The following is a 21926-nucleotide window of genomic DNA, read 5'->3' as shown; positions in this document are numbered from 1 at the left end:
TTTCGGCTGGTTCAAAAATAATCCTATGCCTTATGGTTCAATTTCTTATGGTTTTTAACCTACAGCGGTGAGAACCATGATAATGAGTTAAAGGTATTCAAGGATATTATACTGTAGCAACAAAATAAGGACAAAATTTTTAATCATTTCTACCTATACTTCGAAGTTTCTAGAAGCTTCGTGCAATATCTCAGATTTTCTGCCAAGCTCGTTAAGCTGTATTGATTTTAAAAAAGGTAAATTTAACATGTGTTCGTTCTAATAGGAAAAGGCAAAATAAGGAAAAAAGTCGAAAAAATTAAGCCAAAACTGTGAAGTTTTACACACGTGTGAGAATTCACTAATTGATGGTTATAAAACATATTTTACAGTGCTCGGGATCATTGTTTATTAAGATCAATTAAAGATGGCGCTGTGGTTGGTGAACGGGGAGCTGGTATTTAAAAAATTTTAAGATAAAAGCACTTTTTCGAATTCTCCATTTTTGGAGCTTCTTTTAACCAAAACATCCCATGAGAGTGCGGTGAGCCACGTTGTTGAAATTCTACTCTCCAATAATAATTATTAATCATTATACTGAGACAGTTCAAAATCACCAAAATGTCTTTGCTTTAAAAAAGTTTCATTAACTGATGAAGCCGATAATCAAAATATCTAGAGCATGTCGCAGGGTCTGACCGGATCAACCGTGCTTTTTCTGATGCTGACAGATTCGATGCATCCTCTTCACTGATAATTCTGTAGTCTATGAGAAGGGATAGAATTACCAGAACTTCATTCCATTTGGTCTCGGCCGCTGAGAGATTAATGAAGAAAGTTGGCGGTCCAAACTGGCGAATCATAGCTAAAACTTTTTTCTTTTCCGCTTCCCAGTGTGCTGGAGAGGAACGCAATATTTAAGAAGATGATATCCATCGTCATGCTGAACCAGGCTATTGACGAAGGATTCATCCATCATGTTAGCCGCGGTAACATGAGCCGTACCTGATTTTTTCCTAAGGCAAATAGAAATGGCATTTTTTATGTGAGTCATTTCGTATCGTTTGTACATGTACAAAATTTTTGGTACTTTTGCGCAGCGTCGGTCATAGTATCGAAGTTGAGACTTTGCTTTGCGCTCATATGTTGTTTTTGCCTTGAAAATTTGTCCGCATGAAATATATGGAAATGACAACTCTTCAGCATCTTCCTGTATCGCCATGTCTACAGGTCGATGACCTTCACCGGGATGGCTCCCGTGCAATAACTGCATCAACGGGCTCATTTTCCAGTAAAGTTTCTTGACTACCGTGATAATTGTCTTCTTCCTCGTTGCCTTCTGGTGCAGGGTCGATTTCCATTTGTTCGGCTCATCGAAGTCGGTCGTGTTTTTTTTGCGCTCTCGCTTAATTTTTGTCTTTCATTCTTTCGTGAAGCTAATTTATAATATTAAATTTAAATTCATTGAATTACTAATTCTTAATAAATCGCTATACTCATGGCGAATTTATAAATTTATTATCAAAACTTTAACAAACGCAAATGTAATTTTGTTGTTGCGCTGTTTAGTTTTTGATTTCGTTCTATTTTTTGCTCCCACCCGCGCTCTCAATTTACAGTTCATAGTTTGTTTTTGTTTGTGTGGTGTTGGTGCTCTCTATTCTTTTGTTTTCTCTTTTGATCGCGCTCGCGCCCGTTAACTTCGCGCTGGTGACAAGTTTTTGTTGTTGTGTGTTTTAATACAGATAAGTACAAATATTCTCTCTTTTTGTTTTCTCTTTTAATTTGGCTGTGTGACAATGTAATGCACTTTAAATGTGCTGGTTACAGAGTCAAGGTGTGGGATAGTATTGCACAGGGTGGCGGCCTTAAATGGGGCTGCGATTCGTGTCGTGGCTTGGAGCTCGAGATGCGAAGTTTTATGAAACGGACTGGGGATGCATTTAAAACCCTGTCAGCTGGCGTTCCTAAGCTCCAAGAGGAGCTTTTGGCGATGGAGGTTCAATTCAGAAGTTCTAAACTTTTGATTGAATCTCCGACGCGAAAGAGGGCCAGGTTTCACGGCGCGACCCTCAGTCCGTCGGCACATTCGTCTCTACCAGTTCCGGCTTTCGAAATTTACCCTATGTCACCAAATGCACAGCAGCTGATATCGTATAGGAGTCCGGCTTTGGCAGGTGTGGAGTCTCTTCCCATTTCCCCTGCAGACAGTATCCCACCTACTAACATGATATCGGTTGTAGTTTCCGAACGGTACGGGCAAACATCCGTTTCCAGGAATATTCTCAATAAAGTAGTTACAAGAGGAGCTAGTAAAGTGCTGGCTGCTTCAGCTGCTGCTGCGTCTGGTGTAGCCGCTACTGCTCTGCCTAGTATTCCTAGTTCCCTTCTTGTAGTTCCACCCAAAAAGCATATTTTTATTTCGAGGCTTGATCCCAATACTACTTCTGAAGAAGTCATAGCCTACATCCAGGGCAAAGTTCAAGCACCAAACATTGCTGTGGAAAAGTTCCGTTTTTCATATACTCGGGACATTTCGTCCTTTAAAATAAGTGTCTGCCCAGATCTTTTTGGCCAAATATGTCATAAAGATTTTTGGCCGGAACACCTTGCTGTAAAAGAGTATACAATAAAAAAGAAGAATCGGCCTCCGATTAGCTTGCTACCTGCCTCTGTAAATAACGTTCCTCGTCTGCACCTGTTGGCGAGTCAATAAACTAATTTCGTCCCTACCTCTGGCCTATCAGAACGTACGGGGACTAAAGACTTAACTGTCTAAACTCTATGTAGATAGTCTAGCTTTTGACTTTCATATTCTTGCCTTTACTGAGACTTGGCTGAAGCCTGATATTGCCGATGCTTCAATTTTCCCCTCAAAATATTTAATATACAGACATGATCGGACTATCCGTAATGGTGGTGGCGTTTGATCGCTGTTGACTCGGCGTTCTCTTCTGAAATTGTCCAGTCCTCCAATCAGGAGATTGAATTTGTTTGTGTTAAAATTTCGTTTAATTCTTTTTCTGCCTATATTACTTGTTCGTATGTTCCACCACAGTCCGACTTCGCAGTATACACTCACCATTTGGAAGTTATTCAACTTATTTCCTCATATCTCTCTGACAAAGACTTGCTCGTTGTTCTGGGAGATTTTAATTTACCTGAGATTGCCTGGCTCCTGTCATTTGACTCTTTATTACTGTTGCCCTCCTTGTCACATACACTTCATAGATGGTCTGCTTGAGTTGTCCCTAACTCAAATAAATCCTGTCCGGAATAGTCGTAACAGATCACTAGATCTGGTATTTGTGTTGGATTCTTCCAACTGCGATGTTTCCAGGACTGATCCCTTAGTTATCCCCGAAGACAACATTCATCCAACTCTGGATATAACCATTGACCTTCCTTTTGGTGTTATATCTCGACATAATAACTCGATGCCTCCAACCCGATGTTTTCGCAAGACAAACTTTACTAAACTTAAAAAACTCTTGTTAACTAATGATTGGACATATCTGTATACTTGCACTGATATGGACTCTGCCATTTCTGTCTTCTATAAAACTCTGTGACTCTAGGATGGTCTGATAGACCTCCTTGGTTCTCACGTGAGTTATGTAACTTGAAGAACGTAAAATCGAGATGTTATAAAAGATTTAAAAAATCCGGTAAAGCATCGGATTTTTCCGTATATGTAGTTGCTCGATCAAATTTCATGGTGCTGAATTCACATTGCTATAAGGATTATCTTCAGCGATGTAAACTCAGGTTTTCTCGCGATCCTAAGCAATTTTATAAATTTGTAAATGTTAAACGTAAGACATCGGTGCACCCGTCTTACTTGTCTTTCGAAAACAATAAAGCTGACAATGATCAGGCAATTGCCGACATGTTTGCTGATTTTTTCAAAATAATTTATTCCTCTTCGATTTATCAAGCAAATCTCCCTTATCCTCATCACTTGCAATCCTCTAATTGCATTTTAGACCCTGTGTTTGATGAAAGTTCGGTTCTTAGCGTGCTCAGTTCCGTCAAACCAATATATGCACCTGGCCCTGATGGAATACCAGGCTGCGTATTAAGGTTTTGTGCGGAGGCCCTATGTAAGCCAATACTTAAATTGTTTACACTATCCGTCACATCTTCCGCCTTCCCGCCTATCTGGATCTTCCCACCTATCTGGATCATATATTATTCCTCTAAAAAAAAAAGGGGAAGAAGTCCGAAGCCTACAATTAGAGGGGTATTTCTAAATTGTCTGCCATACCCAAAGCATTTGAGAAAATAATAACATCTCAATTGCAGCATTTTTGTAGCTCAATCATTTTGTCATCCCAACATGGGTTTAAAAAACGTAGATCGACAACTACTACCCTATTAGAATTTACATCTCACTCAATCAAAGGGTTCAAGACTGCCGTGCAAACTGGCGCCATTTATACTGACATTTATAAGGCCTTTGACTCTGTTAATCATACTCTGCTTTTATATAAATTAAACGCACTTGGCATCCCCAGCCTTTTGCTAGATTGGATTCTTCAATATCTTTCTAAGCGTACAAGTGACCTCTGGAGGTCATTATTATCTTAATGACAATGCCTTGGAGCGGTTAGATATTATCAATGACTTAGGTGTTCTTATGGACCATAAATTTACTTTTTTTATCCTCATATTTCAAATTTCTGCTACAGTTAGTAAAGCTATGAATGTTCTTGGGTTTGTGAAACGATGGTCAAAAGAGTTTCACGATCCGTACACAACCAAAATTCTGTATACTTCTTTAATCCGTCCTATGTTAGAGTACGGATCTTGCATATCGTCACCTCAATCTGAGACGCACCAAAGTAAAAAAAAAATCAATTTCTGCTTTTCGCTCTTCGCGGTCTAAATTGGGATCGCAATGTCAATTTGCCATCATACTCCAGTAGGCTTCTTTTAATCAATCTTCCTTCTTTAATTAATCGTAGAGTAATGCTTGGTGCTATCTTTCTTCATCAACTTTTAATAGGTGAAATAGACTCTCCTGAGCTATTGAACCAGTTAAACCTATCTGTACCCCGGAGACCTACTATAAATTTTATACCTCTATCCTTAAAATACTGTAGTTCTAACTATTCTTTGCATGAACCTTTTCGAGTCCTATGTTCTGATTACAATCTTCTGTATCCCGTAATCAGATCAGAAGCCTCTCTTTCCCTTGTGAAAACTTTTATTTTAGCACATTTAGCTCGTAATTAGCTGTAGTTAATCATATTTTTAATTGTTTGTCCGTTTTATTTGTATTTGTCCACGCGATCATGCCGTCCGATATGCGGCTGCGCCCCACTCTGCTTGGGCTCGCGCGAAATAGGCTATGCCCTGGTGTCGTATGGGCCACTTGAACGCATTGTACGCGTCAACGTCCAGACGATATAAAAAGAAGCTGCTCCACAATTGGGCGATCTCGGTCATCAGCAATAAATGGTACTTCCTCATTATTTGCAAGTTTGCCACGCCAGTTATGTACGACAGAAATCCCATGCTTTTGGTATAGCTCCGTGCTTTCCAAAAATGTTAATGCATCCATAACTTTTGCTGGTCGAATAGTCTCAGTCATGAAACTATGTCTGTACTCAAGCTTCCGTTTTAGGAGTATTTGCACCACATGGGTGTTATCAAAGTTGCGGGGCAGAGCTGTTACAGTATCATTTACGGAAATAGGTACATTAACAACTGCTCCTGTTACTGCGCACTGTCTTTCATAGCCTAGGAAAATAATTCGCATAAATGGGATTCCGGGGGTAATAAGTCTTATTCTAAGCATGTTATATCCTGCATGCACTCAGGAATTTCGGCGAATGCCGAAGTATTCCAGTATTTATTGCTCTGTGGCAAGTAGAGCAAAATAAATAATTGCCAATTTCAGAATGAAATTTCATTGACAAATAGAAGGCTTTCGAGATGTCTTATCGGGGAAACTTAAGAGAAATTTGATTTTTGTTCAAACTCTTAACATTTTGTTTAAAAAATGTGCCACCACAGCTCAGGCATATGTCCGTGGGGCCCATTTTGACATTTTGAAGGTACGCTTGACGTGCCGTAACTCCTGCGCTGCTGTGTTCGCAAGTCTCTGTGTTCCTGCAACTCCTCAGGCAACAGTGCAGCTCTGGCGTCCCTATTTCGTTCCGATTGTTTTTGAGACTCCGCTTGTCGATTCTGAGGGTCTTGGCGAAAATTAATAACTCGAGCCTCGTTCATATCGCGTATCTGTTGCTCTAAAATTCGGGATTGCCTTCGAGTGACACTTCTTTGGGATGAATTTAAATTCTGTTCCCGCCTTCTTGTACTTGGATTCCGTCTTGCAACTCAACGGTTATTTGCATCGCGGTTCCGCTCGCCTTCTCTGTAATCCTGATTCTCTCTACGAACACCATGTTCAGCAGTGTTGGCCTCCTGCTCCATCGAACGATAATCAGGATCTTGGCGAGCGACGAAGTGGGCTTCTGCGTCCCGTTCGCGCTCTTGCTGCCTGAGCGCGTCATCCTGTCTCCGAAGAATATGCTGAGCAGTGTTGGCCTCCTGCTCCATCGAACGATAATCAGGATCTTGTCGCGTAATACGGCGGGTCCGTGTGTTTCGGGCCTGCTCCTGCAGACTGAACGCGTCATCCTGTCTCGGTCCAATGCGTCTTGCCTACGATCTCGTTCCCGTGTTTTCAAATCATTTTGCCGATTATTTGCCATGCGTTGCGAATTTCTCTCGCGAACCTCGTTGCCATTTTCTTGGCGGTAAGTAAGAGTCCGAATTGCAGCTTGCCGTCGTTGTTGTTCAGCAGATTTTCTCGACAAGCGAGGCATTTTAAAATCTTACAATTGTAGTATACTAGCGGCAAGCGTTGCTCTGCCCCCTTTTTTACTTGCTGGCGAATTAAATGTTTAGTTTATCCATTAAATTTAAAATTTTTAGCTACGCACTTAACTTAGTTTAATACTATTGAGTATACAATATTTTTTGTTTTGTTTGCAGGTGCATAAATAAACAAATTATTTGGTGCTCCCTGGAACACCCTGGAACATGCCACGTATAATTGTCCGTGAGAAAAGCACGGCTCTTCTAAATTTACCCCACACACTTGAAGGGTTTGTCCTTGCGCTTTATTTATCGTCATTGCAAACGATAAACGCACTGGGAATTGAAAACGTTTCAATTCGAATGGCATGTCAGTTGATATCAATGGAATCCTTGGTATTAATACAACTTCTCCTCTTTCTTTGCAAGTTAGAATTGCTTCGATTAAATTAGGCATTAATTTTTTATACCATACACCCATAGGGTGAAATGGTTTATTAATTTTTAATTAATTTTTTTTTTTTTTAATTATAGACGTAGTCGTACAACGCTCAGTACGAACAAGTGGCCCATATGACACCAGGCCCGGGCCTGTTACGAATGACCCTAAGTAAAGTTAATGTTACAACCTCTACCCACTCCGACCTAAGGGCATAGGCGTATTACATATATAAACACAAATTAAACTAAAGAAATAGAAAATATTAAATGTAATGAGATAATAGGTTATATATAAAAAGAAAACAGGATAGGTTTAAATAAAGATGATTACAACTAATTACGAGCGAGGAATGACAAGATCGCAGTTTTTATACCCGGAAGCGATGTTTCGGAACCGATAACGTGCCAAAGTCTGTTGTAGTCACTACATAGTATACGAAAAGGTTCATGCAGAGAATAGTTAGTTGTGCAAGTGGGAAGTATAAGCGGTGTGAAATTGCGGGTCCTTCTAGATGGAACAGAAATGTTAATTTGGCTCAACAGCTCGGAAGAGTCAATCTCACCATTCAAAAGTTTGTAAAGAAAAGTTACACCAAGCATTGTTCTACGATTAGTTAAAGAAGGAAGGTTAATTAACTGAAGTCGACTAGAATAAGATGGAAGTTGTACAGTTGGATCCCAGCGCAAATCACGAAGGGCAAAGAGTAAAAACTGTTTTTGTACAGATTCTAATTTGTTTTGATAAAACTCATATTGAGGAGACCAAACACAAGATCCATATTCTAATATGGGGCGGACTAAAGAAGTAAAAAGTATTTTGGTAATATATGGATCCTTGAACTCCTTCGACCAGCGCTTTATAAAGCCAAGAACACTCTTAGCCCTACTAACTGTAGTCGATATATGCTGATTAAAACTAAGTTTGTGGTCGATTAAGATCCCTAAATCTTTTACAACCAAGTAAGTATTATTAATTTTTTCTAACGGGAAATTATTTAAAGAGTAACTCGTTAATTGGAAAGAACCTCTATAAAAAGACATAACTTTGCACTTAGAACAGTTTAGAGATAACAAGTTAGTCCTACACCACCCCTGAAAAGCATTCAGGTCAGCTTGCAAGGTATGACATGAGAGAGAGTCTACGATGCGATTAGCGATTTTTACATCATCGGCATACATAAGAACTCTGGAATTTAAAAGAACGGTGGGGAGATCATTAATAAAAATGGTAAATAATAATGGGCCAAGGTGACTACCCTGTGGGACTCCCGATTCAACACAAATGATCTTAGAAAGAGAGGACCTAAAAAGAAAGATTTACATAAATGCTGTATTTGAGACGTCATAATTTTCTCAAACAGTTTAGGTATCGCTGACAATTTAGAAATTCCTCTGTAATTAGTGACGTCGGATTTATTGCCACATTTGTGAAGAGGTAAAATAAACGAATCCTTCCATATAGTTGGAAACTCGGACAGTGTAACGGACAACTCAAAAAGCTTAAGTAAAGGCGAGCACAATGACTCCGCACAGAACCTCAGGACACAAGCGGGAGTACCGTCTGGGCCCGGTGAGTATACCAGCTTAATCGTCATTAGTTCCTTAACTACCGAACTTTGCGTTATAATAGGATTAAGAATACAGTTGGATTTCGTTATAGGATATGGATATATCTGGCTAGAGTTGTACTTAGAGATATGTACGTAGTCGAGAAGAAGTTAGCAAATAAATTAGAAATAGATTGATCAGAAGAGGCCGAATCATTATTAAAAACTGCAAACGATGGAAGGGAGACAGAATTTCGCTTTGAGTTAACGAAACTATAGAACTCTTTTGGATTTTCGGAGAATTGCAACTTGCAACGTTGTAAGTAATTATTATAGCATTTAGAATTAGAAACAATAAAATTCGATTTAGCAACCAAGTAACGAGACAGATTCCATGATAGACCCGTGACTTTATATTTTTTGTAATACCTAGACTTAAGATTCTTCAGTTTTGACAGCCCCCGCGTAAACCATGGTGATTTTTGCGTCACCACAGGAGACACTAGGGGTACACAGTCATTAAAGATCGAGTCAACAGTGGTATAAAATAAAGAAATGGCGGAATTCATATCCGTACAAGTGTATAAATTAGTCCAATCGGTATTAAGAAAGGCATTGTTTAGTGCGACAAAGTCAGTCTTCCGAAAACATCGGGTGCTTACCGTAGGATCACACTCGGAGATGGGCTCGCGGCTGGGAAACTCAATAGATAACTCTAAAGTTGGATGATAACTATCCTCTGGTAACACCATTGGACTAGTTCTATTTACTTCACAAAAGCTAGGATCAGAAGTAAAAATCAGATCCAGAAATCTGCCAGACGTATTAGAAATCGAATTCAGCTGGGCCAACGAAAGCTCAAGCAGACCATCAATAAAATCATCACACCCAGAGGGCAGCAACGTTTTGCTACCATTAACTGTTGACCAAGTCATAGTGGGCAGGTTAAAGTCCCCTAAGACAATTAATAAGTCTCTGTCAGAAAGTAGTTCAACTATAATCATCGATAATTATCTTTGTGCTGTGTATTTAAATTTTTCTATTTATTCTTATAAATATAAATTTATTTATTTTTTTTTTTTTTGCCTTGTGTTTCTTTTGGCTTTATAATGGCATGTTGTCTACCTACTTGCAAGCATTCTGATCTGATTCTGAATTTTCTGGTTTGTCTGTGTCAAAGCATGAGCTTGGCTTAATGCGCTGGACTTGCCCATCTTGTGCCAGCCAGCAGCTTGATTTTAGCAGTATGTATAGGGATATTCGTTTAAAGTTTCTTTCTTTAAACAAACTGGCCAAACAGCTGTCTAACGAGTGTGACTCTAGCGTTCATTTATTGTCGCAATTCAAGTTTGTTCCACCTTCTGAGTCGCCCAAGAAATGTAACCTTGAGTTGCCTCGCAAGCAGTCGCCAGCACTCTCTATTACATCGTCTCCCATTTTACTTTCGCCTACACCATCTTCTTGTCCCTCTTTATGCTCTTCTTTTCAGATTGAAGTACCCATTACAAGCCCTGGTGTACCTCAAACGTTTAAGTTTTCTAAGCCTCGCGAAATCAACTCTTTTAAAATTACAGTACCTAATGAGTATTTCTCAGCTATGGTTGACACTAATTTCTGGCCGGAGGGCCTAGTTGTACACGAGTTTGCGCCCAATAAGCGCTCCCGTCCGTTGCCTGTCCACCTTCCTAATTTATCTTCTGCTTCAAACAACTAATAACGTCTAGTCTTTGCATTCATTATCAAATGTAAGAGGACTTCTTACCAAGTTCTCGAACCTGTTCTGTGATAGCCAAACCCTTTCGGCTGACATATTAGCTTTCTCTGAAACTTGGCTTAACTCCTCTGTTTTGGATAATGAAATTCTTTCTAATAACTTTATTTCTTATAGGCTTGATCGTGTTGGTCGTCGTAGCGGTGGAGTACTTATTGCTGTCAACTCGAATCTGTGTTCAAGTGTTGTGCCGATTGATCTGCCCTCAGGTGTTGAGTTTATTCGCGTCGAAATTACATGTTCCAACTTTAGCTTATATATTTATTGTTCATATATTCCTCCAGCTTCTGATATAACGACCTATATGCATCATGCTGATGCTTTGCAAACTATTTTTAATCGTCTTAAAGATCGCGATTTCCTTATAGTTTTCGGTGATTTCAACTTGCCTAATATTTCTTGGCTTGTTGATGATAATCTATCTTTCTTAATTCCTTCATCTCAACATGTTTTTCTTGATAGCCTACTTGAATGTCCGCTATATCAGTTGAATTTTTTCCTTAACTCTTCTAAAAGAATCCTTGATCTTGTTTTTGTCTCTGATCCCACTGTTAGTGCTGTATCCCGAACACAGCCCCTAGTGAAACCTGAAGATCCCTATCACCCTACCATTGAAATTAATATTTCTTACAATTTCGTTACTAATTCATTTAATAACATCGCAAATTCTCGTCGTAGATGTTTTCGTAAAACAAATTTCAATCTTCTTTTCTCTTTTGATTGGTCATTTCTATTTGAGTGCTGCGATATAGATCGTGCAGTGAAGTTTTTCTACTCTGCTCTTAATTCTCTAATTGATAAATGCGTTCCTTATGTGAATGTCTCTACTGTCTCCAGCGCGCCAGTCTAGTTCACACGTAGGCTCTCTAATCTACGTAACATTAAATCGAGATATTTTAAAAGATTTAAAAAAACTGGTTCGCGACTTGACTATGCAAATTACTGTATAGCCAAATCTCAATTTTGTCTTTTAAACACTCAATGCTACAATATTTATATCGTTTGCTGTAAGGTTGAATTTTATAAGAACCCCAAAAGATTTTATAACTTTGTTAATTCCAAAAGACGCTCTAATGTACTACCCTCCATATTCAGACTTAATGACCAGACTGCTAATAATGATTCAGATATTGCAGATCTGTTTGCTAAATTCTTTCAGTCGACTTATTCTACTAATGTTTCGGAACCCACACCCTATCCCTTTTCAATCCCTAAATTACTGAAGACGGTATTATCTCTAGCTTGTCATCTATGACGTCTTCCTTCGTTCCCGGTCCTGATAATATACCTAGTTGCATCCTTAAAATGTGTTCGAATTCCCTATCTAAGCCTTTATCTCGGTTATTTTTTATATCGAGTGAGACTTGTACCTTTCCCGATATTTGGAAAGAGTCTTTTATTATTCCGCTTTTTAAAAAGGGTAGCAAATCGGATGTTTCTAACTACCGTGGCATTGCCAAACTTTCTGCAGTACCAAAGCTGTTTGAGAAATTATTACGTCTTCCCTTCAACACCTATCCAGATCCACTATTTCTCCTTGTCAGCATGGATTCATGAAAGGTCGTTCGTCGCTTACTAACCTTTTAGAATTGACTACCCTTGTACACCGTGGCTTCCGTAAAAAGTGTCAAACTGATGTTATTTATACTGACTTTAGTAAGGGTTTCGATACGGTTGATCATTCTATGCTTCTCGCGAAACTTAACATAATGGGTTTTTCCCCAAAACTGTTGGCTTGGTTAAAGTCGTATCTTATTGGCAGAACCCAAAAGGTGTCTTTTCGTTCCTCGATATCTAAAACTGTTCGAGTTACGTCAGGTGTACTCCAAGGCAGTCATCTGGGCCCCCTGTTATTTACACTGTTTATAAATGATTTGCCTTTGGCCTTGGCTCATTCACGCGTGCTCATGTTTGCGGATGACGTCAAGATTTGTTATTCCTATAATGATCCTTCTTTCCAACAGTATTTGCAATCAGATCTCGATGCCTTCTGTGATTGGTGCCACGTTAATAAATTACACCTTAATGCCTCTAAGTGTTCTTTTATGACTTTCAGTCGTTTGTCTCCGGTCCTAGCTCATTACTCTGTTAAGTCTGTTATGTTAGATTGTATACCATCGTTCAAAGACTTAGGCGTGATGTTTGACCCAAAACTTTCATTTAATGTTCATATTTCTTCTATTGTCAATAGAGCATGCAGCCTTCTTGGCTTCATTAAACGTTGGGCCAAAGAATTTGATGATCCCTATGTAACAAAGGTTTTATACACTTCGTTAGTTCGCCCTACTCTCGAATATAGCTCGCCAGTGTGGAATCCGTAATATGATGTTCACCAGCGTAGTATTGAATCGGTACAGAAGCAATTCCTTAAGTTTGCGTTACGCGGTCTTAATTGGGACCCGAGTCTTCGCCTACCTTCTTATTCTAGCAGACTTCTTCTTATTAATTTTCCTTCACTTTACATCCGTAAGCTCGTTTTTGGCATTCTCTTTCTCCATAAACTAGTCAACGGCGAAGTCATTTCTACTAATTTACTAGATACGCTATAGTTTTGTGTTCCCTCACGTCGGACCAGAAACTTTTTTCCTATTCACCTTAGTAGTTATCTGACTAACTACTCTCTTCATGAACCTTTTCGTGTTCTTTGCCAATCTTTTAACAACCTTTCTCACCTAATTTCTCCTCATCTTACTGTCACTTCTCCTCGTGCTATACTTTTTAATCATCTACAGCGAAACCAATAATAATATTCTGGACTTGGATTGGTTGCAACTCATCCCTGACCACATTGGCTGTGAATCGGGGCATAGCTGGCACCTTATGCAAATAAAACACCTCCACCGGGTCGGGGATGTTTAGTTGTGTATATAGCTAAGCTATCTATTTTAATTAATTACTATGTCTTTAGCTTAAGCTTTTTCGTCGACTGCTGTGTTAGTTGACGTAAATAAATAAATAAATAAAAATAAATAAATAAATAAATTTAATAGAATCTAAGTGTAGTAAATAGGTTGGCCATTCCGATTGGGGCGGAATGTAAGAACAGGTAACAAATATGGAAAAACGAGTAAAAGATACCTTAACGCATATAAATTCCATAGTACTTGAGACAGGTATTGTTATCAGACCCGATGATAGGGCGGAATCTACAGCAATAAGAACTCCATCACCCCTACGATCAGTACGATCACGTCTAAAAATATTGAAACTGTGGCGTCAAAAACGTCAGGTTTTAACCAAGTCTCAGTAAAGACAATTAGGTCAAAATCAAAGACAAACTATCTACAAAGAGTTAAGTAAGTTTAGTATTAAGGCCTTTGACATTCTGATAGCCGACAGAGAAGGAAGTTGTTATTTTTTTGATAGAGTAGAAGAAGGAATAGATAAGGAAGGAGTGGGAATAGATGAGAAAGAAAGAGGAATAGATGGTGAAAAAATCCTTGTTTGGCCCCGTGTCTTCTTTTTTCTGGATGTAAACTCCTTCACAATTAAGCTTTTCGGGCAGAAGCTAGAACTGCAGATACAGTCAAAGAACTCAATTGGAACACTAATTTTAAAAGATGAAATTTCTGTAGAATATGAAAATTTGAACTTTTCTATTGATATATTGGAGACATTCAGTTTAGCCCGAATGTGGGCCATGACATCATCCGATGTAGCATCAGGGAGAAGTCTCGAAACAAAAATGTGTTTTTTAGGTGGCACTCCCACCAATGGTTTCGGCATTGCAGGTATTGCATCAGCTACCGCATTAATTGTAGCATCAGTTGCAACAAGTGGCATTCCGGCACTACTATCACTAGAATCCCTATCGGCAAAATCCATGGGTGTAGATTCTTGCCCAGACAAAACGGACACTACAGACATCGTCTGCGGAATTGGAGTTTGTATTGGTTGAGAAGGGGTCGGAACCGATATAGATGTGGAGACCGGCAAACACAAGGACAAATCAGAAGTCTGTTCTCCTGCCTTCTTACGCTTTCGAGACTCAGTCAGTAGCGTTAAACTACTAAACTGAGACTCGACAGCTTTAAACTCTTGCGAGAGTTTAAGAAAACTGGCGGACAGACTCATCAGGTTATCCTTTGTTTGCCGCATGAAAAGTTCCATTTCATCTTCCACAATACGGCAAGACTTACATCCCCATTTGAGACCCTTTTTTTGATCTAAAAGATCCTTTACCCTGCATGTAAAGCCGGCGCACTTAACATGTACTGTAGTTTTACACAACCAACAGTAAATAAAACTATTCAGGGGTGGGGCGGGCTGCAAACAATTTTTAACCGAACAGACAGGCATTATGAGTTAATTAGATGAATTAGTAACCAAACAAATAAAAATGAGATATGTATTGGTATTAAAATATATAACTCACTCTGAGGTCCAGAAATAATAAGAAAGCGAGATATTGAGGGTGTACAAGGGTTAAAAGATAAAGAGAGCACTATATAATCTAAATTACAGACACACAACAGACTGCAGTATGAGCGCAAATAACGGCGACAAGTGAAACGAAAACGAGAGAAAAAAAAGTTAAAGAGTCGCGCGGGAGCTAGAAATCACAAAAACAAAAACACTGCAACAAGAACTCACAGAAATTTTAAGACAACAACAAATGAGCGTTGCATGTGATTTACAAGAAAGAAAAAAAGGTGGGAAAGAGAGAAAGAAAAGAAAAAAACCAACAAAGGTTTTAACAGAACTAAGGTTGTTAAAAATTATTAACACAAACACACAAAAACGCAAACGAGTGATATGGTGCAAGTTAGATTTAATATTATAATTATAATTTTCGATCGCGATGCCGATAACACAAAATAAAAAAAATTATAAAATCAGTTAAAACGCGGGAGCTTAAAAAAAACACTTCCGTCTTCCTCGAGAGCGTTGATGTATCGATGTATTAAAGTCGCCAAAATGTATGTAACAGGCAGAAGGAAGCATATCCGACCCCACAAAGTATATATATTCTTGATCAGGATCAACAACCGAGTCGATCTAGCCATGTCAGTCTGTCTGTCCGTCCGTCCGTCCGTCCGTCTGTATGAACACGCAGATCTCGGATACTATAAGAGCTAGAGCCATCAAATTTGGTATGCAGACTCGTGTGGTATGTACAGTTGTCGAGTTTGTTTCAAATTTTTGCCACGCCCCCAGAATTTACATAAAACTGTTTTTTTTTTAAAGTATAACAGATAGAAACATCAAATTTGGTTTATATACTCGTTTAGTTAGCGCGCAGAAAACAGTTTTTCCAACTTTTTGCCACGCCTCCTTCCGCCCCCACAATTCACATAAAACTGATTTTCTTAAAAACTATGAAAGCTACCGACATTAAATTAGGTATGTAAGCTAGCCTAATAGACGCGCAGATATTGACTATATCTGGTTTATATACAATTCACTTAATTTTTTAAATTCTAACCTCACTTTTCTTATTGAACGCAAAAAATTGGCATATAACAGTCACGAATGCAATGATCTGGCAACGAATGCCATATAAACAATACATCAGTCATTTAATGTATGGCAGCACCACTGGTATATTAAAGCGATATGATATACAACACTATACGTTAGAGGTTTAAGTTGTACAACACTGGTTCGTTATTTGAATTCATTTTATTCATTCATTTTAAAACACCTTTAGTTAATTGGTTAAACTGAAAATTAACTTTCTTTTGGAAAAAACCCTTCTTTGGGCCACAACCAACATTTACAAAAAAAAAATGGGCAAAATTGGTTGATTCCTGAATGACTTATTAATTTACAAAAAACGGCTTACAATTTTATATACACTGGCGATCATAAAAACCGCACCACTTGAAAATTTCATGTTTTTTTGGAATCGTTCAGATAAAAATAAGAGAATAAGGTTTCTTTATTAACAATAAGATAATTTACTAGGAAAAAGACGTTATGGAGTAAAATATTTATTTCTATACTATTGATATCCTTGATTTTTGCCCCAAACAAAAAAAAAGCAAAATTGACCAAAATTCAATGGTTAGCGGAAAAAAATTCTTGTGGGCTCATCTCCGATGTAAGATTTATAACTCATTTCATTTTTTTAAAAGTAATGTTAAATGAAAATAAAAAAATACTAATAGGTTGTCACGCCCCCTTTAGCCTGTATAACTGCCACTCGCGACGGCATTGAATCAACAAGGACTCGCACAGTATCCTCGGTAATAACGTTGTCCCAAACATTTTCCAAGGACGAAATCAGCTGCAACTTATTTTGTGGCTTCTGGTCTGTCACTTTTCGATTCATTTCGTGCCATAAGTGGCCAATAGGGTTTAAGTCGGTCGAATTTCCCGGCCAAGTCAAGCGAGAATTCCTATGTCCTTACACACTTTGGTTAACTAAAAAAAGACAAAAATTTTTAAAATATTTTTTTTAGTAATTTCGTGTTTGAAAAAGGTGACAGCATCAAATAAAAACAATACTTACACATTTGGCTCGATGGCATTTTGCAGAGTCGACTTTGAAAATTGCATACTAATTCTACTACAAATGCTCTTCTATTGCCGGTACCAAAAACTCGTAGAATTAATGTGCGATTTTCAAAGTCGACACTTCTATATGATTATAACAGTAAAATAATTTGATAATATGATTTAGATATGTAAAAAAAAGCTGAAAGTAAGATAATATGATTTAGGTATGCAAAAAAAAACTGAAAGTTGGTGTAACTTATCCGATCACATTCAAATTGGGATCTGGGGTTTTATATCCAATATTATCACATATGTAAATTTCATAGCGATACTCCAATTTTTATGAAAATGTTTCTTCTAAAGCTATATGATATAGTGGTCCGATATAGTTTTCATACTTTATTTTTCCCAGGTAATAAAAAGCCCCGATAGCTCTTAAGACGGCTGAGTAAAACGCATATGCACAGACGCACGGACGGACGGACGGGCAGTTGGACATGTCTATATCAACTTAGCTTCTCATGCTGATCAAGAATATATATATGGGGTCGGAAACGTCTCCTTCTGTGCGCTACAAACATCTGACCAATTTTATAATACCCTCTGCAAGGGTATAAAAAAGAATAAAGACAAGCCTAATATCGGGGATCCAATTTCAGTTTCATTAATAAATTGCGTACTTATTCCAAAAATATTACGGTTGAGCTGAGTTGCGCTATCTATTTTTAAAGACAGCAACATTTCTTGTTGCATTTCGGTGCGTATGTTTTCCGCCACATGTTTTAGCATGTTTTTACATTTATTGCCATTTAGTTTAAAGCTTTTTCGGTTCTTTTCTGCAAGACAATCACAAATCGGATCTATTATATTTTTCATGTTTTCTGAATTTAGAATATTGAAAGGGATACTTTGTTCTGTCACCAGGCCTATGTACGAACGAATTAACTGTTTTTTATTTATTTTAACTTTGATTATTTCTTTCCTGGGTTGAGATATGTTTTCTGAACAAGAGGACTCGTTGTCTTGATTATCTATTTTTATTTTGTGCACTCCCATAAAATTTTTTTGCAAATTAAATGTACGATCCTTCTTTAATAACCGATCACAAAATTTGCACTGTACATATGATGACCCATCATCTTCAAAATATTTTAAAATATTAAACGAAGATTTGCGCGAAGCCATGTTGACGCAAGAGACCAATTAATTACTGCGTTTGTATAGGAAACTTTACCAAATGCGAATTATATTGAAGTGCTTTAATATTTGTTTTTCCGGCTTATTTTTAGGATTACTTTTTATAGTTTTTGCGTGCGTTGCGTCGTCTATGGGTCAGAGACCGGAAAGGAAAGAAAGGCAATTGACAGCTCACCAGGGTAGCCAAACACAACGACATCAACCAACAGAGTCACCTTGCGAAATACATTAATGCCTATCGCCAAGTAACTGTGAGTGTAGGCGCCAAATCCAAGAACCAAAAGCATTGGCTGACTAATGTTACCCAGCGATCGTGGCCACTGCTAATATTGCAGATGCATCCGCTATACTCTCTTGTCCATGTTAACTTTCATGTTGGATTTATCCCTGTTGTGGTCCCAGTTTGGGGAATTAAAGTTTCCTCTGAATGTCCAATTTTTTTTTAGCTTTCGGGTGCGGGTGAAATTTTAAGCTCATGGGCTGGGTTGGGTTGGATGTAACATTTCGGCCCATGCCCACCTCTAGTACAGATCTACTATGAGAGCGACTACTAAGTTGCTACGAGAGCGACTACGAAATTGCTACGAGAGCAACAGAAAAGGAAATGCTCCGTAGCAGTAGCACAAAAATTTATTTTGTTTGCTCCGCTCTCATCTCGTTTTTTACGCTTGTGCTATTGCTACAACTACAAATAGCGTTCGAAAATTTTTTGCTCTTTTTTTTTACGATGTTTGCTACGGAGCAGAGCAGAAGAGCAATCGTTTTCCGTTTGTGCTCTCTGCTATGCTACGTAGCCCTTCGAAATCAGAGCAGTAGCGGGAGCAAAAAAAAAAACTCCGACGTAGCATAGCATTTTCAATCCCTGCGCTAAACCGTCTTTTCGCAAATATTAGACTTTTTAGATAAAAAGTTTTCCCACTTTGAGGGCTGTAGGTAAGGAAAGAGTAACTAAAAATCTGCAAAGGTACTTCAACTTCTTTTAAAGGAATATTTTTAATTTTAATTATATTAATCAATTAATTTTAGTTTATTCATAGTATATTTGTTTATTCATACGTATAAACATATTTTATAAGGCGGTATATAATCGCGGAGTGTGCCGTAGGCTATTTGCGGCACAAGAGTGCTTGTAGGAGTAAGCGAGATAGCGGATTCTTGCCTGAAGCATGTTTCAAGAATTAAAAAAAAGTCTACATTGGCAATTTATAAAATATACAGGTGTGCTACAGAAATCACTTCTTCGGCAATTTCAGTGAAAGCTGAAATCTAGGTGCCACAGACTAACATTTTGATAGCGATATTCAATCCGCTCACCGATGTGCTAGCTAAATGGTCTATTATGGGAAACTTACAAGGTTTTTATACCATACACCCATATGGTGAAATGGTATATTAAAGTCGTCAAAATGTATGTAACAGGCAGAAGGAAGCTTTTCCGACCTCATAAAGTATATATACTCTTGATCAGCATCTACAGCCAAGTTGATCTAGCCATGTCCGTCCGTCCGTCTGTATGTCTGTCCGTATGAACACCTAGATCTTGGAGACTGTAAAAGCTAAAGCCACGAAATTTGGTATGTACATTTGTGTAGTATGTAAAGTGATCACGTTTTTTTCAAATTTTTTCCACGCCCCTTTCCGCCCCCGCAATTTGAAAAAACTCGATTATCTGCCGTTATCTTCTACCTTGTGCAATCAAATTTGGCACATTTAAATTTAATACTAATATCCAGCAAAATACCAAATTTGATCAAAATCGGACAAATCGGAAAAACAGTCGAGTTATGCATATAAACGTTTTTCCATAAGGTCGGAGTTGGCCGTTGGCTGGTGGGGGTGCTAGGGTGCTCGTATGATTGAGTGAGCGAGATACTAAGATATTCTTGTATAAAGCATGTGAAAATGCATTTGTTTAATAAAGTTGAAATATTTGCTTTACTGGTGTATGGTATGTTGCCACATAGTGCAGTTCGAGAAGGGAAATCAAAAATATATTATTTTATAAATATACTTTATACTTTTATAATAAATCGCGTAGTTTTCATGTTTTTGTAAGAAAAACAAGTATTTCTCTGAAGTGGCAACGTTTAAAAGTTGCCTTCAAACAGTTATGTTGTTCTTGTGTGCCCAAAATGTAATCAATGACAATCCTACAAAACCTTCCAACTATGTAAAAAATCTTTAATCACTTGAAGTTCTGTGGCACGGCTTGGATTTCGACCGATATTGAAACTGATTTCTGTAGCACACGTATATTTGTATTGATAAGTTTTTAGGAAGCACTTTTAGTTAATCGTGATTTAGCTGATACATTCTCCTTATACTTTTTCTCACATAGCTTAAGGCCTAGTAGCTATAGCTAGTAAGAAGATTGGCTTTAATTTTCAATCACTGCCCAATAACAGTATAAATAAATACTTTTTCTCACAGTAGTCAACTAAATTTAATTCATCACACAAATACAAAATTACAAAATTGAACCGTATTTAACAAACAAAAATGATCGGAATTGACAATTTTAGTAAACCACAGAAAATTGCAAAAACTGGATATGAACAGCTGTTAATACGAGATGCGATTCCTGATATATTCTCTCATTTGATGAAACGTCATGTGTTCTCTTATCCGAAAGATGGTAGCCATAAGCAGTGGATTCGCCCACGATTAGTGATCCTGCTTTCAACAGGAGACATAAATCAAGTAGCTAGCTCTGTTGCAAAAGACCTGTATCATCCAATCGGCAGAGATATAATTGCCTGCGTTTTGGTAGAGGAACCTAAGCGGGATGAATTTATTAAAAAAGTTCATCGCCGCTTACAGCTAATGGATGACCGTTTACACACACATCCAAATTATTTGCGGTCAGTTAAGATAATCAAGCGCATGAATTGCTCGACAATACATATCGAAGAGTTCACAGAAGCTGACACAAAGAAACAATGTGGTAATATAACACCGGGTTCGCCAATAGTTGTTTTGGACTTTCCACAATATTATTTTGGAGATTACCCCCCAGGCATCATAACTTTAAACTCATTTCGCAACATTAGTGATGCAGTAAAACTCTGTAAGCGAGAAGGCTTAAAATTCGATACTGCTTCCGTCTGGTCCTCTAAATTAACCGAATGTTTTGAACTAGTGAGCAGACTAGATATGCCATCACATTTTACATTTAATTGTATGACAGCGCCGTTCGTTTCATTGTCGCAATATACTCATACTGATGGAATGGTGTTAATAGTACAAAACATCCGCTATGAGATTCTTGCAGTCAATGGAAAACTCAAGATTGTAGCATGTCTCGTAAAATAAAATAAGATTTAATTTTAATTTCATGTTTGAAAATAAGAAATATATGAGACACCATAAAGCCAAAACGAAGCTTATATACCCTTTGCATGTTCCAAATTGTTTTCCTGTTTCACATGCACATTAGGTGCGAGCTAATTTTCAAAAATTACAAATTCACCGAGTGCCTCACATTTGTTGTATCCGTTTATTCTCAAAAAGTCTAAGAAATTTGGGGCCGATCGCAAAACATATTCAAAGGTTTCACTTCGACAGACCATACAAATACCACAAGATTGAGAGTGACGACAATTAGTGATACTTACAATTAGTGTGCAACTGAAGAATTATACGAAACTGTACTGTAATTGAAATTATATATGTAAAATTGGTATTGTATATTAATTTTAGTCAGAAGTGTGCAACGCATAGAA

At 37.9% G+C, this 21926-nt stretch overlaps 1 protein-coding gene across 1 annotated transcript; it reads left to right on the top strand.

Moving 5' to 3' along the window:
- The first annotated feature begins 20627 nt into the window (after window positions 1–20627).
- On the top strand, window positions 20628–21585 carry LOC26529474. The gene has a single exon (XM_015179400.3). It carries the CDS (start codon window positions 20704–20706, stop codon window positions 21514–21516), a length of 813 nt encoding a protein of 270 aa, XP_015034886.3. The 5' UTR covers window positions 20628–20703; the 3' UTR covers window positions 21517–21585.
- Window positions 21586–21926: the final 341 nt, after the last annotated feature.

The sequence above is a fragment of the Drosophila willistoni genome, unplaced genomic scaffold (assembly GCF_018902025.1).
Source record: "Drosophila willistoni isolate 14030-0811.24 unplaced genomic scaffold, UCI_dwil_1.1 Seg233, whole genome shotgun sequence".
In the NCBI taxonomy this organism is placed as follows: domain Eukaryota; kingdom Metazoa; phylum Arthropoda; class Insecta; order Diptera; family Drosophilidae; genus Drosophila; species Drosophila willistoni.
The sequence above is the reverse complement of the archived record's forward strand: the minus strand, read 5'-3'. Positions and strand labels throughout refer to the sequence as shown.

Coding starts and splice junctions, on each gene's coding strand:
- LOC26529474 (XM_015179400.3), top strand. CDS start 20,704: ATGATCGGAATTGACAATTTTAGTAAACCACAGAAAATTGCAAAAACT.